This window comes from Eptatretus burgeri, chromosome 15 (genome assembly GCF_056783735.1).
Source record: "Eptatretus burgeri isolate ZD-2024b chromosome 15, Ebu_testis_v1, whole genome shotgun sequence".
In the NCBI taxonomy this organism is placed as follows: domain Eukaryota; kingdom Metazoa; phylum Chordata; class Myxini; order Myxiniformes; family Myxinidae; genus Eptatretus; species Eptatretus burgeri.
Genome location: NC_140975.1, coordinates 10,595,608 through 10,620,786, shown reverse-complemented (window position 1 = coordinate 10,620,786; position 25,179 = coordinate 10,595,608). Strand labels below are relative to the sequence as shown.

General features: G+C 42.5%; 1 protein-coding gene across 1 annotated transcript in view; it reads right to left on the bottom strand.

The window, feature by feature from the left end:
• Positions 1-1,384: 1,384 nt before the first annotated feature.
• The window catches only part of RABGGTA (Rab geranylgeranyltransferase subunit alpha), a 57,639-nt gene continuing 33,844 nt past the window's right edge, over positions 1,385-25,179 (bottom strand). The window contains exons 13-15 of the mRNA XM_085858096.1: positions 12,062-12,175; positions 8,263-8,350; positions 1,385-2,388 (exon numbers count right to left, since the gene is read on the bottom strand). Of these exons, the coding sequence (XP_085714222.1) occupies positions 2,246-2,388; positions 8,263-8,350; positions 12,062-12,175 (345 nt within the window). The 3' untranslated portion in view covers positions 1,385-2,245. The remainder of the gene's footprint in view (positions 2,389-8,262; positions 8,351-12,061; positions 12,176-25,179) is intronic.

Here is a 25,179-nt window from a genome sequence, read left to right as displayed (position 1 = left end):
ACGGGTGAAAACATAACATCCGTCCACCTTCGGTGGCAGATATGATTATCCAAATGCATTTAAGTCACAATAATGTCTGACAATATAACAGAGACTGCACACCTACCTTTGAGTCAACTCGGCTGGGTTAAATTCCTGACCTGACTAAACTGTTGGTTTGGTGTTTCAGAGGCAGGGCGAGTCATCGATGCGCGTCCTCCCTCGAATGGACGTAAAACCGGATGTCCCATCTCCTAGCATTAGTTGATCGGATGGTGAAGATCCCATAGTGTCTTTGACGAAGAGGCGAGTCATCGCTGGAGCCATGAACAAATTACAAATTCCTGGCAAAATCACCTCCGTTCGAACATCAGGCCTTGCCAACCTGCTTGTGAAAGACTTATGCAAAAACGTGGCATTTAAATCATGCTCATCCATAAATTATGCTCTGATCGGGTCCAGAAGAGTATCTGGTTGGAGGTTGTTTTTTTTGTTTTTTTTAAAGAAATAACTCAAACTGGTTTATATAATATAAAAAAGACATAATTAGACATCACGACGTCGACCAAGATGCCTCCACCGACATTATTACATCATTATAATACTTGCACCAAGTTGTTCTCAAGCAACACATTTTTAACCTGACATGACCTCTGACCTTTGACCTCTTGACCCCATAATCTAATCAGCTCATCTTTACAACATAATACACACTTGCACCAAGTTTAACTTGGATCCCTTCAGCCCTTCTTAAGTTATTATGAGAATGACAACCTATCACAGACGGACGGACAGACAACCCGAAAACATAATGCCTCCGGCGACTTCCTCACGGAGGCATAAATACATTGAAGTCAGTTTTGAACCCAGGATTGATCACCTCTTTATTAGAGGGGATAATACACCTTAGGCTGGAGAATGTAACTGTGAAGTTCAACAACTGGGCCTTGTTGTGCCAATCTATCAACATTGCACAAGGACTAACATGAAAGAGCCAGACATTTCGGAACTTACATTAGATGTCTTACTTCAGTACCACGGAACCTTGGTGTACGAGATAGAGGAAGAGAGGTATAGGCCTTGAGGTGCAGGTAATCCTTAAATAACGTCGCAATCAATCATGGTGTTTTTTGGACAAAAAGTTTCAATCTCGCCTTCCTCATTGCAGATGATTGCCGAACCCTGTCATGACAAACATCAAATTGATCTTCTTGCAGAGGGATGTGGTCGTACCTCCACGATAAAGCATCGATACCTCTCAAGAGCAGCAGTTTGTCTGATAAAATCACCTGCTTGTTCCACAGTCACCTCATATGGTTCATGGCACAGAGCAAGAGCTCTCAAAGGCCGAGCAAACTTGGTGAAGTGTCCAACGATGGACACATGAACAACAACAACAACAACGTAAACCATCAGCATTTCCTTTAGTGAAACCCATACGATACCTGAAGAAGCAGACCTTCACACATCCTGCATCAACTCTCCCAAATGTATCACAAACACGGCAATTTCAAGTACAACAAATGGCAAGGCCCAAAACCAATCCCGTGAACTTAACCTTCGGTTACCAGAAGCTCGAATCACAGTGCTGTGCTTCCTTTTTTTTTTTGAAACATTTTAGGAGTAAAGGCCAAGTTTGATACATTGCAACTGAAAGCATGAGGTTTAAATAACTTTCACGTAATCGCATGTGTAGACAGCATGCAATGGGAGTGTTTGTGCCACATTTCGTGGATCGAGCAAGCTCGCCAATAGGAATCACAGGTGAGCAGAGACAAACTGTGTTTTGGTTCAGTATCACTAATGCCATGTTTAGGCTTCCTCAACGTAGAGGGAAAAACCATACGACTCGCGTCTCACCCACCGACCCAGGTAGCATGCCTTCAATTACCACATTTAAACTTAGGGTTCGCTTGCAATTCCTGCTAAAAAAAAAAAACCAAACATTCATGAGTATTTATAGTCTTAAATGAAGCCCCACAACCTGGTTCCCAATGCCAGTGGAAATATTGAAATAGCGGTTGGTTGAGAGGACACTGGTGATGACATCACGAACCTCGAATGTGCCACTCTGCACCTTTTTCTTTGAGACAGACTTTTATGACCGTCACTTCGAGAGGGGGTGACGTGCTTCGCAGCAACCAACGAGGACCAGTGGGTTTGAATGCACGGCACAGGTTTTCACGGCAGTCACACCACCATGTAGGTCGAGACAGTCAATTCAAATCGATCTCCTTCCTCACTCTCCCCACTTGTTGCGCTCACACTACACAGGCCTTGTGTGTGTGAGCAACTCGTGCAAATGCGTGTAAAAATCCGGGAGATTTTCCACCAGGTTCCCGCCGAGCTCCACCGAAACCAATCGGCAGCAGGAGGTGAGCGGCTGCAGCTGAGACAGGTGAGCAAGGCCTGGTGAGGCTCAATCAAGGAAAAAGGCAATTTTTTTAAGTGTTCTTTATATGTTATGGGGCAACAAAAAAAAAATGTTTTGGGATTTCAGAGAAGAGAATAATCGGGTTGGTCAAAGGGGAATTGTTTTTGTGAGGATAAAATAGAAAGGTTTTCCTGAAAACAAACAACACTTGAGGGTTTTCAATATATTTTGTGTTTTTTTTACATTCACACAGGTTTTGAGGTTAATAGAAGAAAACAATAACAGGGGGCAGGCGGTGACCAGGCACAAAATTGAGGTGAAGGGGAAGCCGTAGGATGAGAACATATATATCACAGCACAAAGGTAGGCATCGTCGGTGAAGGATCGAAACAGGTTCTCAGCTGGTGTGGTAAAGCTCAGTAATGGATATGGGAGAGAGCACGAGGTGAAGGAAAGCAACAATTCAAGAGGGAAAAGCTGGAGCCGACAGATTCAGGCGAGACAGTTCCACAGGTGAGAGGAGAGGGGGTAATGAATGAATGAATGAATGGAAGTTTTAGACCTGGGGAGGATGACCAGGAAGGGGTTTCTGGTGGAAGACAAGCGACGAAGGGGTGGGTATTAAATTGACATGAACACAATTTGAGAATCACACTACCCTCTCCCTCTTTACCAACAATTGAATAACTACATCACACATTATCACAACGTTGCGACCTTCAAACACTGAATAGTTTGTGTGTTTGAACACTTTACACATCCTGAATCTGCACCGTTTGATGCCATCACACTGACCCATTATTCAACCACATTATCGGGTGGAAAAAAATTACACCGAATCAATGAATGAAAGCATCAATAAACCAATATCCGGCACACATCCATAAATTTCGTGATTATTTCACATAAATTCAGTGGAACGAGAATGGTTTAAAGCAAACAATTATCACACAAGTAGGCGGGCAGGCTGCAGACCTGTCTGCCAGCATTGCTTGCCCAAGGACGCGAAAAATCCCACGGCATCTTTTGAAGATATACAAAGCAGCAAAAAACACACACACACACACACACACACACACACACACACACACACACACACACACACACACACACACCAGGCTTCTTTCCAACTTCTGAAACCCGCATATGGATAAAAGAACCAAACACAACCAAACGAACGAACGCACGCACACAAACATTGAGACTTCGTGGGTCTCTGTTCATCTCCTGAAACCCACCCATGTGGAGATAGCAGCCAACAGCACCAACTTGCACGCACACACACGCGCGCGAACACACACACACACACACACACACACACACACACACACACACACACACACACACACACACACACACACACACACACACACACACACACACACACACACACACACACACACACACACACACACACACCCTTCAGGAAGTATTGACACTCCTCAACTTTCGTCACGTTTTGTTGTGTTGCAGCCTGAATTTAAAACTGATTTAGTTGAAAAATAAATTGTCACCAATCTCCACTAAATACCCCATAATGACAAAGTGAAAATATGTTTTCAGAAATTTTTACAAATTAATTGAAAATGAAAAGCTGAAACGTCTTCCGTCAATAAGTATTCAACTCCCCTGAGTCAATACTTTGTTGAAGCGCTTTTGGCAGTGATTACAGGTTTGAGTCTTCTTGGGTATGTCTGTATCAGCTTTGCACATCTGGATTTGGGGATTTTTCTCCCATTCTTCCTTGCAGATTTGCTCAAGCTCCGTCAAATTGGATGGGGAGCGTCGGTAAACAGCAATCTTCAATTATTTCCACAGATTCTCAATGGGATTTGAGTCTGGGCTTCAGCTGAGCCAATCAAGGACTTTCATGTTCTTGTTCTGAAGTCATCCCATTGTTGCTTTGGCTGTATACTTGGGGTCATTGTCCTGTTGAAACATAAATCTTTGCCACAATCTAAGGTCTTTAGCACTCTGAAGCAGGTTCTCCTCAAGGATTTGCCTGTATTTGGCTTCATTCATTGTTTACTCTGTCCTTACAAGTCTTCCAGTCCCTAACACAGAAAAGCATCCCCATAGCATGACGCTGCCACCACCATGCTTCATGGTAGTGATGGTGTTGGATGGGTGATGAGATGTGCTCGGTTCCCCCCAGACGTAGCACTTTGCATTCAGGCCAAATTGTTCAATTTTTGCCGAATCAGACCACAGAATATTTTGCCTCATGCTCTCAGTCTTTCACGTTATTTTTGCAAACTCCAGGTGTGCCATCATGTGCCTTTTCTCAAGATTGGCTTCTGTCTGGCTACTCTCCCATAAAGTCCAGATTTGTGAAGTGCTGCAGAGATTGTTGTCCTTCCAGCAGGTTCTCCCATGTCAGCCAAAGAATTATGGTAGTTCAGTCAGAGTTTTCATTGGGTTCTTGGTCACCTCTCTGACCAATGGTCACCTCCCTGACCAAGGTCCTTCTTGCCCGGTTGTTCAGCTCTAGGAAGAGTCTTGGTAGTTCCATATTCTTTCCATTTCCTCATGATGGATCTCACTGTGCTCTTGGGAACTTTCAACACTCCAGAAATTCTTTTATACCCTTCTCCAGATGTATGCCTCCTCATAATTCTATCTCGGAGTTCTACGGACAATTCCTTGGACTTCATGGTAGAGTTTCTGTTCTGACATGCACTGTTAACTGTGGGACCTTATATAGAAAGGTGTGTTTCTTTCTAAACCATGTCCAATCAATGTAATTGGCCACATGTGGACTCCATAGGCCAGATCTGGATCTGGACCATAAACAAAATCTAATCGACTTGTTCTTATCAACTAACCAAATCATCCACCTCATTCATTGTATCATAACCCATCCATATGCCATAAAGGTGTGCTGTCATGTGCCTTTCATGAAAGGCCATAGAGAAGGTTCAGCATAGGGCTACTAGATTGATTCCGGGCCTAGCTCGACTCAGCAATGAGGAGCAGTTGAAGGAGACAGGGCTTTATTCACTAGAAAGGAGGCGGTTGCGAGGAGATATGATAGAGATGCTTAAGATAATGAAAGGTCTAGATAAAATAAGTGCAGATGAGTTATTCAACAGAGAAGACAGTGACAGAGCCAGGGGCCATAGCCTGAGAGTGAAGAAGAGGAGAGTTAAGACGGTAGTTCGGCAGGGGACTTTCACTCAGAGAGTAGTTAATGTATGGAATTGTCTCCCTGGAAAGGTAGTGGCAGCAGAAAGAGTGGATAACTTTAAATTATAATTAGATAGGTACCTGGAAGTTATGGAGATAGAGGGGTATAGGGATGTTGATAAGACTTTTAGGTAGTTTGAGTATTGATGGGTTATTGTGTACTGAGTGCTGTTGGTGGGGGTCTTGTTAAGGGGGGTTGTGTGGTTGATGTGTGTTTTTAACCAAGCCCATTCCCCCTCTCCGAGGGGAAGAAAAGAAGAAAAGAAAAAAGAAAAAAATTACAACAAAAAAATACAATTTTTTTTTCTTTCTTTCATTAATTAAAATGATCTTGGGTTGGTGTGGTGTTCATGCAGGCATGATGGGCTAAATGGCCACCACCTGTGTTGAATTTCCTTGTTGTTGTCCTTGTTCCTTGTTGTTATCCATAACTTGAAATATCATGCGACATCGTTTTTCGCCTCAATGGTGAAGAATCACTTGAATTATCGGATCTGGATACTGACCAAAATTTAATCAATTCTTCCTTGTCACACACCCAACCAGTCCACCAGAATCAGAATCCGTCCACAACTTTTTGAGATATAGTGCTATATATAGTTTTTGGCCCGATCTCTCAATGGTGAAGAATCACTTCAAAAAATTCTAGTAGTCGGATCCGGATCCGGATCTTCACCAAAATCTAATCAGTTTGTCTTTGTCACACATCCAAATTGTTCACAAAATTATCAAGATCCGTCCATAACTTTTTGAGATATCCTGTACACAAACAAACAAACAAACAAACAAACAGACAAGCCAGTAGGCGGCGATGGGTCGCCGAGCATGTTAACTATAAGATATAGAGCAAAATGGATGTCATATAGCGGATAGGGAATCACCTTAAGATTATGCATATCAAATCTCATCCAGTTCCATCGACTGATTACTCGGTATCCATTTGAATGAAAAGTACCGAAAATGCGGTTTGAAATCGGAAATCCCCAAAGTTCGAGGGGGTGCTGTGGGTGAACAAAGATCTAAATCGAAAACCCGGCTCGATCGTTTGTGCACAATGTATTCCAGACGATTAGGCCAAAAAAAAAAATGTTGCATTGGCGTAACGGGTCACTGAAAAATAGGGTAGGTTGGTCGGGATCTTTTTTTTTTTTTTTCCTAATAAATCCCTCCCAAAATCTCCCCCGGCTCGAGTACCACCCTTTTTGTCGGCGGGTTCTGTCCGAAACACTTCCGGGTTTTTGCGATCGCGATCACAATCAACAAGATACTTGAAAACGATAGCAAAACAACAAAAATAGCAATAAAATAGGGTCGGCAAAATTTTTCGATAGCAAAAAAACAAAAAAAAAAAACGTAGGGTCGGCGGAATTTTTAGGGTCGGGCGGGTTATGCCAATGCAACATTTTTTTTTTTTTTGGCCTTAGTGTGAATTTTCATGACCATCCGACCATAACCCTAGGAGGAGTAGCATTTGGCGCGAAGGTACCTCCAGCTCTCACATATATCGATTTTTGCACGAATTGACCTTTGACCCCTGACCTAAGCGAAATCGGTCAATATGTCCTGAGGCAAAGTTGTAGTACTCATTGAGTACCATGAACCTGCAAAATTTCATTCGTATTGATGCACTCACCTGGTCGCGAGGGGGCCTTCAATTTTCACCAATTTTCACGCATACCCTAATTGTAGGGGGCGCTGCGGGTAAAGTATTCCATATATATCACAAAAACCGGAATATATTTGATAGAGCATCACCTGTAGATCATTCGTGCCAAATTTCATAACCCTACGTGGGATAATGGCTTTCGGAATTGATTTCGCGTGAACGGTACCGATTTTGAAGGTTTTTCGGTTGTTGTTAGGGAACCAAAGCATCCCTAGCAACCATCACAATTTCCAAAGCACAAGGTCATAAGATGTACCTACCACCCGAGTTTGGTCAAAATCCGCCCACGTTTACTACCAATTATGCTGATGACAAACGAACAAACATCCAAACAAACAGACAGAATTACTGACAATAAGGGTCACCTATTTCGGCGACCCAACAGAAAGGGGTGAAAACAAAACCTCCTTCACCTTCGGTGGTGGAACTAATAAACCTTTCTCAGTCAACTTTTGAACGAGAACAAATCTATCCTATGAGAGCAGTTTATCTGCGTGTGTCACCATTTTTCTCAGAAATTGCTGAACGGATCTTCGTCAAACTTTCAGAGGTTCATCAGCATCAGAGTGGCAGGTAGTGTTTTAGACCAAAAAAAACCAAAACATTTTTGAAAATTTTGAGAAAAAAGGTTGGAATTTGAGACTTTTCTTTTGATCACTGGGTGCAGGAAAGTGTGTTGGGACTCCATTCTTTAGTGAGTGTCGGGAAATGTTTTAGCCCCCCCCCCCTCCCCAACATAAAATAGACTAGGCAACACTGGTGACCTCTGCTAGTCAACGATAAATTAAAGAACTCACGATCAATGATAAACGAACATTTTCTGATTCAATGAACAAAGTTAAGCAGATTGTGCTGACGACCATGTTACACACTCACTCCAGATACGATTCACCTTTTTCATGAATTTTGATAAAGGAAGCCCTCGATGAACAATCATCAAGACAAAAGCTGACGGGGCTTCGGTGCCTTTAAAATTGTCTCAGATTCGCTGTTATTGTCAAATAAAAGAAGATGGAACAAACGTAGCAGGGGCTGCATTGCTAAAAGTGAAGGATACGGTTGTTTTTCAAGCAAACATCCTGCAGAACTGGGAGATTTCTCACACCTTCAATGTCTTCAATTTCATTGTCGTCTGCATGAAGAACCTGCGGAGAGAGTGAAGGTGAGGTAAGCAGGTTTAGTCCGCTGCGGATCTCTGATAACCGGCCCAGACTGACATGAACGGATGATTTTACACCTGTCGTGGGGAAGGCACAAGACCTAGTTTTAGCGACAAGCGTAGTTATGAATGCGTTTGAACCTTCCAATTGGGTGATCGGAATAAAATGGAATCGACCAATTAATCCCACAAAAGAACCGACGCACCAGCCATACATTGAACCACAGAGCGGGTCTCTTCATCAACAGGAACAGAAACACCAAGAACACTTGAGGTTGTTTCAACTTGTCGACACGATGGTCTATTTTAGGCAAGAAGAACACCACCCCCGTCCAGGCTTAATAATTTAGAGCACTGAAGACATCGCCGCCAGGTAGGTTCCGACAATATATCGATATACCAGTTATAATCGGTATTTTTCACATTGATATACCGATCTTGGAAATTTGAATATAACAGAACTGTAACAGAACAGAACCGAACAATGTTGTGTTTATAAAAGCAAATAAATAAATAAAAAATAGGTACATCACCAACAAATTGAAGAAAGGTGTTTACAATCCTTAAAAACATATCAATATCAGAAGAAAAAAAAAGATAACTCCAACTTCTTTACTCGTAAAATAAGCAACAAAAGACAACTTCAAATTTTCCTCCGATCTCACACCAAAATCATTGTACGGGATTACAGCGACAGTAATTCCTGCCTTTGTGCCTTGCGTTGCCTGCATCCTGCACTCACAACTGGCAAATCGCACAAGGTATCCACACTTGTGGTCTTAGTAATGACGAATGTATATCGGTCTTCTTTGCTTAGCTTGGATGCAAATTAAATCTGATCTTGCACTTGAAGCAAGGGAGCTCATTATTTGTAAAAAAAAGAATAATAATAATAATAATAATAATAATAATAGTAAAAATAAAAATCTTTGTGAACTATATTCAGAATTATTAATACAAACTTGTTCATAATATTATGTATTATCTATTATAATAAACGTGTGTGTGTGTGTGTGTGTGTGTGTGTGTGTGTGTGTGTGTGTGTCCTATATAACTCCAAAACCATTAAACCTAGCAGCCTGAAACTTTACATGTGTACGAAGGGAACCCCATCGAAGTGCAAGAGTGAAAATTGTGTTTGGGTTAATTAAAACACCCCTTTTGAAGATAATTAACGGCCTTATTTAATTATATCCTTCATCAGGTGCATCCTCAGCCACCTCGCTCTCCCTCGAATGGGTCTTAAGGCGAATCTTCGGTTACCTTGCTGGGGTCTTCATTCGCAATTTTGTTCAGCCTGCTCAACAATGCCTCGACTTGGAACAGGCCGCAACGATTTCTCAACAATAAAAGTTCCCCCCCCCTCCCCACTTTCCTCATTTGTATCATACCGAGAAAATCGCTGGATACATTGCATTGCTGATCAACGCCCGGAGATGCCAATGTTCGTGGCTTTATTTCATTTCCACACGTGCCATAAGCTCTAGAAACTCTTAGACTTAGCTGAATTACAAAAATTAAGCTCCAGAATTGAACTTAGCATCAGTTCCGACTGGACATAGTTTGATATTTTGGGTGTCTCCGGGAGGTGTTTATTTTGATGGATTGGCAATCGCTAATCGCTTACCAAGCCAGCCGTTAAATATAATTTGAGTTTGGAGGATCGGATCACGTGGATTAAATACCCCGATATCTGGAGTGAAATCTGAAAATGTTCAGAAATCAGCGATGTTTAGCTTTTTGCGGGTATGTGCCATTATCAGCGGCTGTTCGTTGCCAAGCCAGCAATTCCTTATCAACCATATAATTGAGTGCTTGCTTGAGTGCTTAAGCCACTTGCTGAGCACCCGACAGTTGATAGCAATACAGTTCATGTCCTGATCGGGATGCACAGTCGGGAGTTGCTCCAAGGTAGAGGTACATGTGGGTACATTTGGATCTCTAAAAGGCACCCTCTGATCTGATTTGGATCTGTTAGGGATGTCAGGTGCTCGTGCCGAGTAATCGCTTACAGAACGATGTCGAACTGGTGCTTCAGAGGAAGTGACGGGTAGTGGGGCTACGGGAGCTGCGACTACGGGTGCTGGTATATTTGAGAGGAGGATATTGTACCAGAGAAAGGGAAAAAGTGTCGACGAGCAAGTATGTCACTATCTTGAGCATAAAAGCCATGCTTGTCAATTTGGATAACCAGATGATGAGCCTCATCCAGAAAGCCGACTTGTCAACATACTGCAAGCCAACATAAGGGATGATTGGAACCTGCATTTAAAAAAAAAGTTAATATTGATATACCAGTATCAATATCAGGAGGGGGGCAGGGAGGGGTGGGGGATGGAGGGATTAAAAAAAAAAAAAGATAACGACGGACATCACAAAATATATAAAAGGTGCCTTTCTCTTTAATGGGTCAGATTTATCTTGGATAGCTGTAGGCTAATAAAATTAAATTAAAAAAAACCATCAAACTGCTTGTCCATCCATCGGGACCGTACTCTGTGCAGAGCGTTGGTGCTGCCTAAGCAGTCTCCTTGGCTATTGGGCACAATCCTGGACGGGTTGCCACTCCGACACAGGATACCAGCAAACTGGCGCTCATTTTGCCGACCTCAGAAGGATGACAGGCAGAATCAACCCCACCTGGTATTAATTCAACAGAAGGGGGATTTTAACTCAGGATCAGAGGATTCCAAGTCCACCACCATAACCATTAAGCCAACACCAGGCATAACTGCTTACGTGCTTTAATAATAAAAATAAAAAAAAACACAATACCAATTACAATGGCACTCGGTAGAGCGCACACCTCCCTCCGCCGGATGTGCTGACATGAACCAAAATCTATTCAGCTTGTTCTTGTCATCTAACCAACTCATTCACCACATTTTGTCAAAATCCATCCGCAACTTTTTGAGATGTTGTGCTGCATATCGTTTTTGGTCCCCTTTCTCAATAATGAAGAATTGCTTCTAAAAATTTTAAAAGTTTTGTGTCCGGATTCGGATCTTCAACAAAATTGAATAAATTCTTCCTTATCATACACCCGAACTGTCCACCATGTTTCAACCGAATCCGTAAACAACTTTTTCAGACATGGTGTTATATATCGTTTTGGGCCCTATCTCTCAATAATGAAGAATCACTTTTTTATTTTATTTTTTAAATTCGTATCCGGATCGTCACTAAAATCGAATCGATTCATCCTAGTTACACATCAAACCTGTCCACCAAGTTTTGTCCAAATCCGTCCATAACTTTAATTCCATGATGGAATATATCCGTCCGTATTCCTACCCTATTGGGGTTTAAAAAAAAAAGTTTTTCAGACTTGTTTTTTGGTGGGGGGAGACAATAAGGGATGGTTGAGGAGGGAGGAGAGAGGAGGAGGGAGGAGAGAGGAGGAGGAAGGAGGAGGGAGGAGAGAGGAAGGGGGAGGGAGGAGGGAGGAGGAGAAGAAGAGGAAGAAGGAGTAGGAGGAAGAAGGAGGAGGAAGAGGAAGGAGGAGGAAGAAGGAGGAGGAAGAAGGCGGAGGAAGAAGGCGGAGGAAGAAGGCGGAGGAAGAAGGAAGAGGAGGAGGAGAAGGAGAAGGAGAAGAAGAATTTAAAAAACAAGCTTGGATGAGAGAGTACAGATACAACGATGAAGAATCGTTTTGTGTTTGTCATCGTATTTGTGCACTGTGTCGATGAGTCTTTACCTGCAAACACTGCAGACAGGACATGGCAAGTGGCAACACATGTAAGCAGTTCCCAGACACATCCAAGTGGGTTACAAGCACCATGAGGTCCAGGTGGAAGAGAGAGGTGAGTTCCTGCATGCAGAGAAAACAAACAAAACTCAATTCAATTTAATTTAAAAGGAAAAAAACCAAAACCTTCTGAGAAAAACGTTGCAATCAGCAATACATCCGTTATAAATAAAAATACCAACGATGTTCGTTTAAGCCTTAACGTAAAACAAAACGTGCTATGTCAATGCAATGCCGTGCCACGGGGTAAGGAAGAGCCAGTAATAAAAAAAAATATATATATATATATAAATAAAAAGGAGGCCACCAACCTGTCTGTGATACGAGAGCAACAGGCCTTGTACTTTGGCCTCATTGTGGAAGATTCTAATTATTATTTTGTACTAACAGGGGTGCTAACACAACAAGTCAAACAACGGCTGAACCAATCGACTTCGTTGAGACGTGCGACTCGGTGAAACGTAGTGTGCCGGCCAGTAAAAAAGTTCACATCCCCCCTCGTGATTTAGATCAAATGGAACTGGAGATACTCGCACAGATTGTCATTGAAGAGGAGGTATCCTCACAACACTTCGATTCTTGTAAAGATGGTGCAGTGTGCCGCTTCCTGTCTTTGAAAAGGCACAACATGTACTCGAGCGCCCATCGTGCATTGTGTGGGGTGTTTCAAAAAGATTGATACAACTTTGACTTCCTGCCATTTCTTTGTTTTATGACCTGTATTGTTTTCCTTTTCAGGGTTGGTGGTGTTATCGTGGTATTCGTTCCCTGGGATTTCTAACTCCGTCGCACAACTATGCTGACAGTGAAGCAGAGGACAAAAGTGGTGGTGCTGTGGTATGAGACTAAATCGTATGTAGACACCCACCGGAGGTTCTGCTGGGAATATGACCTCAGAACACGTGATGGACCCACAAATTGTGCCATTCAACATATTGTGAAACATTTTGAGCACAAGGGTACAGTGCACAACCACCAGAGCAAGGGCAACAATGGCAGGCTGGCATCAGTTACCAAGGGCCAAGCCAACATCGACGCCGTGCGGGATTCTGCAGTGGACACAAGACAGTCCCAATAAGTCTCACCGCCAGCGCTCCCGCGAGCTAGGCATCAATCCAACATCTGTCTGGCGTATCCTCACGAAGGAAGTGAAACTTTTCCCGTACATCATCTCTATTCGTCATCAACTGAGTCAAGATGACGTGAGACTTGATATGTGCAATTGGCTCAGTGACAGGATAGAGCAGTACCCAAACTGGATCAACCTGATCTGGTTCAGTAATAAAGCTCATTTCCACTTGAACGGTGCCATCAACAACCACAACAACATTTTTTTAGGGGGAAGAACCACCTTAGGAGATCACCGAGAGGTACCTGAAAGGGCCTAAGGTCACATGCTTCTGTGCCTTCAGTGCCAGTTGTGGAACTGGTTTGAGAATGACAACAGCAGGACGGTGACAATCAACGGTAAGTGCTACCAGGCCATGCTCCAGAAGTTCCATAATGATCTAGCCCAAAAGGTCACCTCAAACTAGCTCAGCATGACCTGGTTTATGCAAGATGGTGCACCCCCTGCATACAGCTGTTGACACCATCACTTTCCTGCTGCAGCACTTCAGAGACCACCTTGTTTCCCTAGGTCACTGCTCATGACTGGGCACCCCATAGCCCAGACTTGAACCATCTCGACTAATGGTTCTGGGGGGCTGCCAACGGCTCTGTCTACACCAACCACCCTGCCGCACTGGATGATCTGAAGCAGGAGGTGTCAGACTACCTCCAGGCAGCGCCACACGAGACCAACAGGAAAGTCGGACAGAACTTTGGAGTCAGGATCAATGCCTGTCTGAACCACGGAGGGGCACACATCGAGAACGTCAATTACAAGGATTTTGTGTCAATGCCAATTTCAGACCTTGGGCTCTCACGAACTCGAGCAGTGACTCACTGCAATAGCAATCAATGATAGAAAATACCATAAGTTTTCAAGAAATGTTTGGTTTACATTCCTGAGGTTTCTGTTTCTTTGTAAATGAACATTTGAAGTTGCATCACTCTTTTTGAAACACCCTGTATACATCAGGGCTCGACATTAACAGGTATCCAGGTGCCCAGGGCACATAGTTTTAGCATGTTGTCGACACCACCAATTGCACAGGAAGCATGTGAGCAGAGTTTCTCGAAACTTCGTTTCATCAAACACATGCCTCAGGAATTCTACGTCACAAGACCGTCCAGAAGCTTTCATGTTGATGTCAATGGAGAGTGATATCCTCAACAGCACATCCACACATTCAATCATTGACCACCTGCCCAAAAAGAGTAAACTCTTAAGCTCTTAGGCCATGCTGTGAACCACAAGTGACTGAGAATAGACCGTTTGATAAAGACGTATTGAATTCTCAGTTTCTGTGACGGCCTCGCCCAAAGTCTTGGCAGTGTGTTTGTACTTCTTATTCGATATGTGGACAGTTTGTTGAGATCTCTTTCCTGCAATTCTGCGAGGGTTCCATTGAAACTTGCTATTCCTCCCTCAGTTTCCAAACATTGTTTGGTCAGCATCACAGCAAAGAAGTAATCTTTGTCCATAGAATGTCGTTTACAGTTCAAAGTCATTTCCTCTTCATTTCCAGACCATAGTTTCATCTCAGTGAGTCTGTCCTTTTCATCTGTCCATTTTTTTCTTTGGAGGCGATTGGTTCAACTTTTTATTAGTCAATTAATTTTGTACTGAAGAATCAATTAATTCCTTTGGACAATATTGGTGTTTTGTACCTATTAAAACAGGATGCAATGTTTCCATTATCTGATCTATTATCATTTTTTTTGTGGTGATGCTAAATCATGTCATAAAATGATGTCTTGTATCCATCATCATGAATTGTAATGATATTTCTTCAGTGCTCATTCAGTCTATTCTTGTTAGCGTTCTTTACTTTCTCACTCCAATCAGGTGTCAATATTACGCGTTCGTACACCCAGGATGAATGAATGTCCCAACTTGACTTGAATAATTGCTTCAGTATCAAAATCGCTCTGAGTTGAAAGGGAAGTTATGGGTCAGAAATTGCTGAGAATTGCGCATTTGCCTCTAAAATCTCTGTCCCCAACACATAACGCCAGTAGCTTTGCGCACCTTCGGCGCTCACGGTGTTAGGCCAGGTCTGTCGCGGCTTGTAAGTGGGCCTGCCTGTCCCATGCGCCGACCAGAGTCAATTGATGTGCCTCGCCCTGATACAGAGTCAAGGTTCGTGGAAGAGCTGGAGCACTCAGCAATGGATCAGGATGTAACAGCAGAGAGAGAAAGGGGGGGGGCACAAACAGCAGCTTTGAAGGATAACATAGAGGGAGACTTGGACAAAAAATGGATGTGGGGGGGGGAATAAGGGGTATTGGAGGATGCATAGGGTAAACAAGATGGATACAGAAATGAACTCTCAGGAAGGAAGTACTGGAAACTTGGAAATAGGTGCCTTTTTTTTTTTTTTTTTCGTCCGAGCTTTTTTGCCAGGGTCCTTCACCAGTTTTGGGTTTGTCTGTTTTGGTTTGTGGTTCCTTGCCGGTTGATCTCAGATCGGTTCAGCTGAAGGTCAGACGGGGTCGGAGAATGAATCGGACGGGGCCAGGAGTTGTTGAGATCCCGACCTGCTGCAGTTGAGACACCCGTTCGATTCCCACCATTTCAGCCATACTGCAGCCCATCCTTTGGGACTCATTCGGGTGGATCTCATGGCTGTCTAGGTCGCGACTGGCATTCCATAGTCTTGTCAATTTCTCCCTGGTCTTTCTCCTATGGTGCAATTGGGGCCCAACAAGGCTATGGTTGATGAGGATGTTCCATATGCACGATACCCAAGCCACGTATTTTGTTACCTCCGCCACTGAAAGGAGGTTATATTTTCACCCCTTTCTGTCTGTTTGTATGTTTGGCTTTGTGCAGGATATCTCAAAAAGTTGTGGACGGATACGGACGAAACTTGGTGGACAGGTTGGGTGCATGACAAGAACAAATTAATTCGATTTTAGTGAAGATCAGAATCCACATATGAGAATTGTTTGGTTTTTAAAGTGATTCTTCACCATTAAGAGATGGGGCAAAATACGATATATGGCATGACATTTCAAAAAGTTATTGGGCTCGATATGTTACACTGGACCAGGCATTGCATGGCGGAGGTATGCGCTCTATGGAGTGCCCTTCTAGTTTTGGAAATAGGACTATTCTACAAAATGTTCCCGTGTTCATCTAATACTGATACATACATTACTTCACTGAGTCTCCTTTGAGGTATTTCGAGTCAGAACGATCCAGAAAACTGCTTGATTTTATAAGTTCTGGAAAGGACAGATTTTGCGGGACAGTTGGCGTCCATTTCAAAGTCTTCCCCCATCGGATGCAGCGAACAGCTCTTTTTGCCCTTTTGGGTGGCTCGGGGTGGGGAGATGCCAGCGCATCACTTGATCTAACCTGACGTACCAAAATGAGCTAGATAAAGGAGCACGTAAGCCCTCAATCCGGCTTGGTGCAGAGGCCGATTCGCCAACAATGAGAGAGAGAGAGAGAGAGAGAGAGAGAGAGAGAGAGAGAGAGAGAGAGAGAGAGAGAGAGAGAGAGAGAGAGAGAGAGAGAGAGAGAGAGAGAGAGAGAGAGAGAGAGAGAGAGAGAGAGAGAGAGAGAGAGAGAGAGAGAGAGAGAGAGAGAGAGATATATATATATATATATATATATATATATATATATATATATATATATATATATATATATATATATATATATATATATATATATATATATATATATATATATATATATGGAGAGTTAGATGGAGAGTTAGATGGAGAGCTAGATGGAGAGATAGATGATGCTGGGGCACCAGCCCATAGGAGCAGTACTTCACTGAGCTACAGAGGAAGGCCTTGTCAGCTTCGAGTCATTCAGATTTATCAATAAATTACTTGGGATGACTGAGGATGCTCAGTCTACAGCTCAATTTGGAGGCCATCGTTGCAATACGGTTGGCCCAGGACAGAGTCCATGTCCGATATGGTGAGGGAAAACAGGTTCAAGAGATTAAACCTCTTAGAATGGCTGACACGAGAAATAGATCAGTGGCTTAGTTTGACGATCCTTCTGGTATGACAGAGTGAGACTGTGAGAATTGCTGGGATTGAAAGATGTGTTTCATTTGTCAAAGCAATCCGCTGGTTGGCCAGTGGAGGCGGAACCGAGTTCATGGTGGAGCCGGCTCCTGTTCCGCTGTTCCAAGGATTTGCCGCGGCTCTACAAGCTATTCAAAGCTTCCCCTTGGGCTGGACCCAAGCATGAAGCAGGTATTCTACAACACTGGAGCGCTCATTCTCGTGGTGCTGGCTTGCAATGCTGTGGTTGCCTTTATGTGCATTTTCAAAGCCATCCTGCGACCGCTGTTGTAGGCGGCTTTGTGTGGAATTTTCTTGCCCTCCATCGGGTGTACCCTTGTGGTGCTGGTACGTGCCTGGTTTTCGGGTGTGCAGGCATCGGGCACGCCACTGGTCCCTGCCACCGTGGGCCTGCCCTTTGCTTGCCTCAACCTCGATGTGGAGAGCTCTGGCTCTTGTGGTGGTTGAGTGGGGATGGGCGTGCAGCAGCGGTTCTCAGTGCTCTGTGAGTTGCCTGTGACTTTGCACTTGTGATCCCGCTCGTTCCTCTACTGGTGTGCAGCACCATGTGTGGTTGCCTCCAGGTGGGGGTATTGTTGTGGCAACCACAGATGCAACTCATTCTGAAGTGGTGGATCATCTCCAATGAGGGTGCTATTAAGCAGCAAGCTGGTTTCTTTTTTAAGTTCTCCACTATTTTAGTTTATTTTGTTGTTCGAATTTCTGTTTATTATTTTTATTACAGACCGATACCATGGCTTTGGACAAAGCAGTGATTGGATAAACAAGAACAGAACTTTTGGAGTTACCTTGGCTCTCAGCTGAAAGTTTGTTTACCCCAGGATATTCTTACATTCACAGTTTTGGTATTGCACATCAACGTGGATGCCAGCTTGGTATAAAAACACGGCATGAAATAAAAGTTGTGGATCCCCATCCTTGTCAGCAACAACTTTCAGACAAAGAAGTGATTCGATGTACAAGCGTAGAACTTGTGGAGTTAAGTAATCATGGCTCTCAGCTGAAAGTTCGATTACCCCAGGATATGCTTACAAATATTCATAATTTTGGTATTGTGTGTAAACATGGATGCTGGGCTGGTAGAGAAAGGCAGCATTGAATAAAAGTTGTGCATCCACACCCTTGTCAGCAACAACCTTGGAAACCTGTCAGAATAAGGACTTTGAGACGCGTTTATCCTCATTCCGAACGATCGTCATTTGCGTTACCGTTGATATTGTTTGTTAATGCTCCATCACTGTAGAATATGTTTGATGACTGAGACAACTATGGTCACCCAGTACAGTGATTTAAATCTAGTGTCAGTAACCGAAACTTAGTTTACCTCTGACAAGCCATCCACATGTTTTGACTTACCAGCATTTACTCTCAACCACTCTGACCGTCATGGACGAATATGGGAGGACAAGTTCCATTTTCTGCTCGAGATGATATTCACTCTCGACAAGTGTTGAACAATCTTATCCCGACACATGTTGAAATTATTTGGGTTAAACTGACATCGTCGTCTTCCATGCGTCTGATGAGGAACGTCTACGCATGTGTTGTCAATGTTCCACCACGATCTCCCTACCACCAGGAGATAACAGATCACATCATTGACATGGTTGACCTGATCAGTTCAACGGAGGCGACGGTAGTACTCATCATGGAGGATTTTAGTGATCTCCGTACCGATGTTATTGAACAACATGCCCTGTTGACACAGTTAGTTGTAACACCAACACGAGGCGATGCAGTACTTGATTAGATTTTGATAAACTTTCAACAGCTTTATGCTAAACCAGTTAAATGTGCCTCAATTGAATCTTGTGATCACCCTGTTGTTATAGCTGACCGCATGACTCAATTTAACCAATGAAATTCACCAGGTCTAAACCAAGACCTTTTCATGTATCATCTCTGGGAAAATTTGGACAATGGATTATGGAGTATAACTGGGCTGATTTGAACTCTCCTGACGATCCTGATCAATTGGTAGATATTTTCAAGAGTTAGTACCCTTATGATGCAATACAAAGGATGCTTTCATGAGATAGTGATGAAGCAGAAACCGAGGGACAAACCATGGTTCAAGGACAATCTCTCTACCGTTTCACAGTACAATGGGACTCTGCACATGATATCGTAGATTTTGGTTGATTCCATCAACTCAGGAACATAGTCCAGCGTGATATCACAAAAACTAAGTCTGATTACTTTCAGAACAAAGTTGAACCACCTTAAAAGATCAGAGCCTGAAAATGGAAGAGACAGATCAGATTATTGACCAGAATGAAGATGCAGTCCTATAATCTTGCTTTTGCTGATCAATCTCCTTGTCAGCTCGCCAATGATCTAAACATGCATTCTTCACGCATCTGTACTACATTAACTCTGCTGGACACGGCAATTCTTATGGCGTATCTTCCGGCGTCTGTGCCTCCACCAACAATCCAGCAGCACGAGGTTTACTGAGGTCTCACGAGGTCTCAGACGTCTCAACGCATCCAAGGCACCTCATCCCAGTGATATACCAATTCGTCTTCTCAAAGAGTTTGCACTGGAAATATCAGGCCCTGTTACAAAGATATTTATCAAATGCTTGCAGAATGGTTACTTCCGTGCTAAATGGAAGGGTGCTTCAGTATGTGCGATTCCTAAGACGCCTCATGTAACTGGATTCGATAAGCTTCGCCCCATCTTGAGTACGTTTGTTTGAGCTAGGGTGTTTGAATGCTTTCTTGCTGACTGGTTGATGGTCGATTTTAAACCTCACAGTGATCCTGCAGAGTATGGAAACATGAAAGGAAGCTCTGTCAACCATTAGTTAGTCCACATGTTGGATGTTATTCATCAAAATCTTGACCGACGAGGTCATTATGCAAACATTTGCACCCTCGACTTTACGAAGGCCTTTGATCTCGTCAACCACTCCAAGGTCTCAGTTACTAGGTCCAGGAGAGAGCATTACGAGTTGCAGAAATCCCGGTTGGGAAGTTTACAGATCGGATCAGACCCACAGAGTCACATAAAGCTTTTGCTGCAATTTGATGGCTGGTTATTGCAGAACAGACACACAGTGAGCTATCACAGTGGCAATTGATATTTCTACAGATGAGGAACAAAGAGTTGGGAAGGATTGCTACGAGTTGACTCATATAAGCAGAAATGGAGGTAGATTTGGAGAAATCATCATTGGGTGTATGGTATACCAAACGGCCAAACATTAGATGTTTGCTGAGAGGTATCCACAGGCAGAAGTATTCTCATGAGATTGGATTAGGATGCACATTGGACAGTGAGGAATGCAATTCTTCACATCGACTAACACACGCAAATGGACGACTTGAGCATTGTTGAATCACCCTAAGTGTGACGGCCGGCACACCAAGACATTTCAGCTTTTGATTTCTAATTAATTTATAAAATTTTCTAAAAATATGTTTTCACTTTGTCATTTTGGGGTATTTTGTGTCGATTGGTGACAAAAAAACCCCTGAAATTTAACCCATTTTAAATTCAGGATGTAACACAACAAAGCGTGAAAAAGTCAAGGGTTGTGAATACTTTCTGAAGGCACCGTATGTTCTGCTTTCCTCAACAATGGCTTCTTTTCACATCTGATGGCTTTTAAAACACATTCACTTTCCACTTGGCAAGTGTCTCACCATTTATGGAGGCAATTTCAGACATGGATATTCATTAACTGTCAAAATACAACATGGTTGTCATCTGGCAATACAATGGCTGCTGACACAACTCCTCATGCAAAAAGTTAGAGGAACTGTGAGGGTATCCAAGTCGGCTCTTTCAAACTACGACTACTACAACAAAGGCCCCAAATATTCCCAATTTCTTGTGGAGTCAGCTGGGGGAACACTTTTCATCCATATCTTTCACAAACCGGTTGGCCAGATCAGCCATTCGACGGAAGGTGACATGAATTTGGAATTTGCCCAAGATGCAATAACTCGCCGACTCTTCAACGAAAGACACTGTGGAATCCAGTTTTGGTGTCTTTGGACCAAATATGGTTAAAATCGTGTTTTGCAGATTGTACAACTAAGATTAAAATTTGCTTGCTATTCCTCACACCCATTTTATTGATCTGTCATGTGTTACCCAAGGATCTGTTCTTGGTCTACTTTTGTTCTCCCTTCATCATCTGCAACTGCATGGTACAAATTTTATGAAATTTCGAAATCAGCTTTCATTATTACAATGACAAGGCCCTGACATACCCTGTTATTGAATCTGATGATGTGCTCTTCTCCACAACTCTCAATTCCTGTCTCTCTAAAATTCAAACATGGATGTCCACGAACTCTCATAAACTCAATGCTGTGAAGAATGTCATTCTGATCATCAATTCCTTATCAGTTCTTAGAAAACTTCATCCTCAGATTGTGTAAATGGGGAATTACCAACCGATCTCTACTTCTACATGTTCAAATCTTGACGTCACTTTGGAGCAAACACGTTGTGATATTCTGTAGATTTACTTCCACCACCGAAAGTGGTCGAAGGTTCTGTAATCACCCGTCTGTCTGTCTGTCTGTCTATGACTGTGAGAAAGATATCTTAAAAAGTTGTGGACAGATTCGGACAAAATTTGGTGGACATGTTGGGTGTGTGACAAGGACGAAGTGATTCGATTTTGGTGAAGACCCGGATCTGGTCTATCAGTGGGATACAAAATGTAAATTGTTCAGCCTGGCAGAGGTATGTGCTTTACCAAGTGCTGTTCTAGTTCCAAAGTGTGAAAATCTATTTTCTTCAATCTGCACGATGTTTCTCATATCTGTTCATGTTAAAATTGGAAGACCACTGAACCTCTGGTTAATCTATTGCTAAAAGGAGAAGTGTGTGTATGTGTGCGTGTGCCAAGATTTATTACAAAGGTCCCTGCTGTCGTAGACTAATAAAAATGGTACCGCTGGAAAGCCACCAATCAATTTACTTGGCTGGAAAGCCAATAATCTATTTACTTGGTTGGAAAGCCAATAATCGATTTACTTGGTTGGAAAGCTAAAAATCGATCTGCATGGTTGGAAAGATAATAATCGATTTACTTGGTTGGAAAGCGAATAATCGATTTACTTGGATGGAAAGCAAATAATGGATTTACTTGTTTGGAAAGCGAATAATCGATTTATTTGTTTGGATAGCGAATAATGGATTTACTTGTTTGGAAAGCGAATAATCGATTTACTTGTTTGGAAAGCGAATAATCGATTTACTTGTTTGGAAAGCGAATAATCGATTTACTTGTTTGGATAGCGAATAATCGATTTACTTGTTTGGAAAGCGAATAATCGATTTACTTGTTTGGAAAGCGAATAATCGATTTACTTGTTTGGAAAGCGAATAATCGATTTACTTGTTTGGAAAGCGAATAATCGATTTACTTGTTTGGATAGCGAATAATCGATTTACTTGTTTGGAAAGCTAACAATCGATTTACTTGGTTGGAAAGCTAACAATCTATTTACTTGGTTGGAAAGGTAATAATTGATTGGAAAGCTAATATTCAATTTACTTGGAACAAAAATGTGTGTGCATTTAATCACAAAAGTACCTATTTTAAAAGCCCATCTTTCCAGGATGGGAGAAGAAGAAGAAGCAGGATCTGGAGCTTTAATATAACCGTTCTAAAGGTACGACAGTGGGAACTCCTTAGATTAAAGCGTGACCGGAAGGAGCACACAACATTAATACATACAGTAAACCCTTAAATATTGTGGGGGTTACGTTCCTGGAAAGTGCCGCAATATTCAAAACTGCAATAGTTAAAACTAATTTCTTTTCAGAATAAAGGGTTTATGTTCCTGGGATTCGATAAAATATAGAGGAAGGTGAGCGGCAACCAAAACTAAGCACATCACAATTGAAATAAACATGGAAAATAAATATAAATCTGCTTTACAATGAAGATAAAGTCTCCTTCTGCATTGAAGCAGATTAAACATTCAGAAGCAATTTAACTTCCCCCCACCCCACACCCCTACCATTCCTCTCCTATTAATCTCTAGAATTGTTTTCCTTTGTAATCTGTCGATGCGTTTCTTTTATAAATCGTGTGCAGTTCCTAAACCAGTGAATAAATAAAATTAAAAGAATCACTTTTGTCTTTCGTTTTACACTTCAGCGTCATTCCAATAATAATTGTGTGCAAAAGGCTCTCATGATGCGAGATAACTATCACAGCTCAGCTCAAAAACCATGATTGGTCAAAATTAACACTGCGGCAATTAAATCGATACATAAAGAGGTTGCCGCGATTGGTCAAAAGACGTGATATTTAAAGGTTTACTGTTATAACAACTTCTCAAAGCAAAAGGAAAACAAGTCGAGGTACATTCAAAGTACACCGCCCCCATGCCAAATAAATAAATAACATATCCTCCAACGTGCGACATTGCCAGGGTGCCCAGTGATGCCGCCTTTCAGCCCATGGAGACGGAATTGGGAGGGAGTGGTGAACAATAATGGATTAACCAATTGCATACTTGAAATAAATAAATAATAATCGTAAAATAATTAATTTCTTAATCAATTGGCTAATAGCATATGAAAACCACCACCGTTTCATCTGAATCTGTAACTTTTTGAAAATCACGTAGTTCATCAAAAAATGAATAATTCATCGATTCATTCATTAACAAATAATCAAAAATACCCTTCATAGCCAAATAACTCGTTTACTGCCGTGTCCAAATATCAGCTTCCCAGCTCAAAAGGTGCCCGAGATATTGCCCAGATGAGAAAGAAAATAACAAAAATAAGTAATTAATAAATTGATAATAATTAACCAATTGATTGAATAATCAAAAATTAAAATATCAGTTTTGCCGAAGCACATCTTCACTTTTGTCCCCAAATTTCAGCTTCCGAGCTTAAAAGATGGCTGACATATCACCCGGCCAAACAAGAAAGCAAGAAAACAAGAAAACAAAGAGTAAAAACTGAGTACTCCCTTTTCGTGCTGCAGAATGGTGGAAGCATTGTGCACTTTTAGTGAAAAGCATGAAACTTTGCACAGGTGTAGTGTTTTACCAACTGAACAATATTAGATACTAGCCAAAACCCCGTCACAGACGGATTCCGTTCCATGAGCCCAATATGACAACCAGTGGCGGCTCTTGTAAGAGCCGGATCCCAGTCGATGTACTCCATGGCCTTACCTAATGAGGCCAACAAAACGTCCTTGTACACGTCATTTTCGGTGTACACTACTCCTTGTAAAGAAATCCCCTGATTTGTGCACGTGTCTACTTTGACGAACACCGTGTCAAAACTTCTCAGGTCACAGTACCGAGAAAGACGTGACGCTACCGCAAGGAGGAGCACAAAATTGGTCCTTCAGTATTAATACATAGATGCTTCAGAGTTGAAGGTTGACTATTGCCACTATGTGTGATGCACTCTTACAGGTACGAAGTTTCTTTCAATCCAGGTCACAGTACCGAGAAAAACGTGACGCGACCGCTCGGAGGAGCACAAAATTGGTCCTTCAGTATTAATATATTGTTATGGTTCAGGCGGTGTCGGGATTCGAATGCCACCCAAGTCGGCTCCAATCCGTAGCCAGTTTGGGTTTTCGCACCCTTCTCTCGACAGCCAAATGTTGAATATTTGGCGTCACTTAACCACCGCCGTCTCCGGAGTTATAACGCCGGCTGGTTCGGCACAGGCCTCGGGTCACGCACCTCGAATCACGATACCAACGTACACCTGGACTTTACCAGTTGGGGAAATAGACCCCGGTTACAGACTGGTTTTGTCAGAGACCGAGCGAATTCTGCCAGTCTGTAACCATTTTGGTTTTATATCCAAATTGAGCGGATCGTTCCTCGGCGCGGCACGAATTAATTCAAGGCGGCAAATCTCGGATAACTCAGCCAGATTTATTGGGGACACATCGG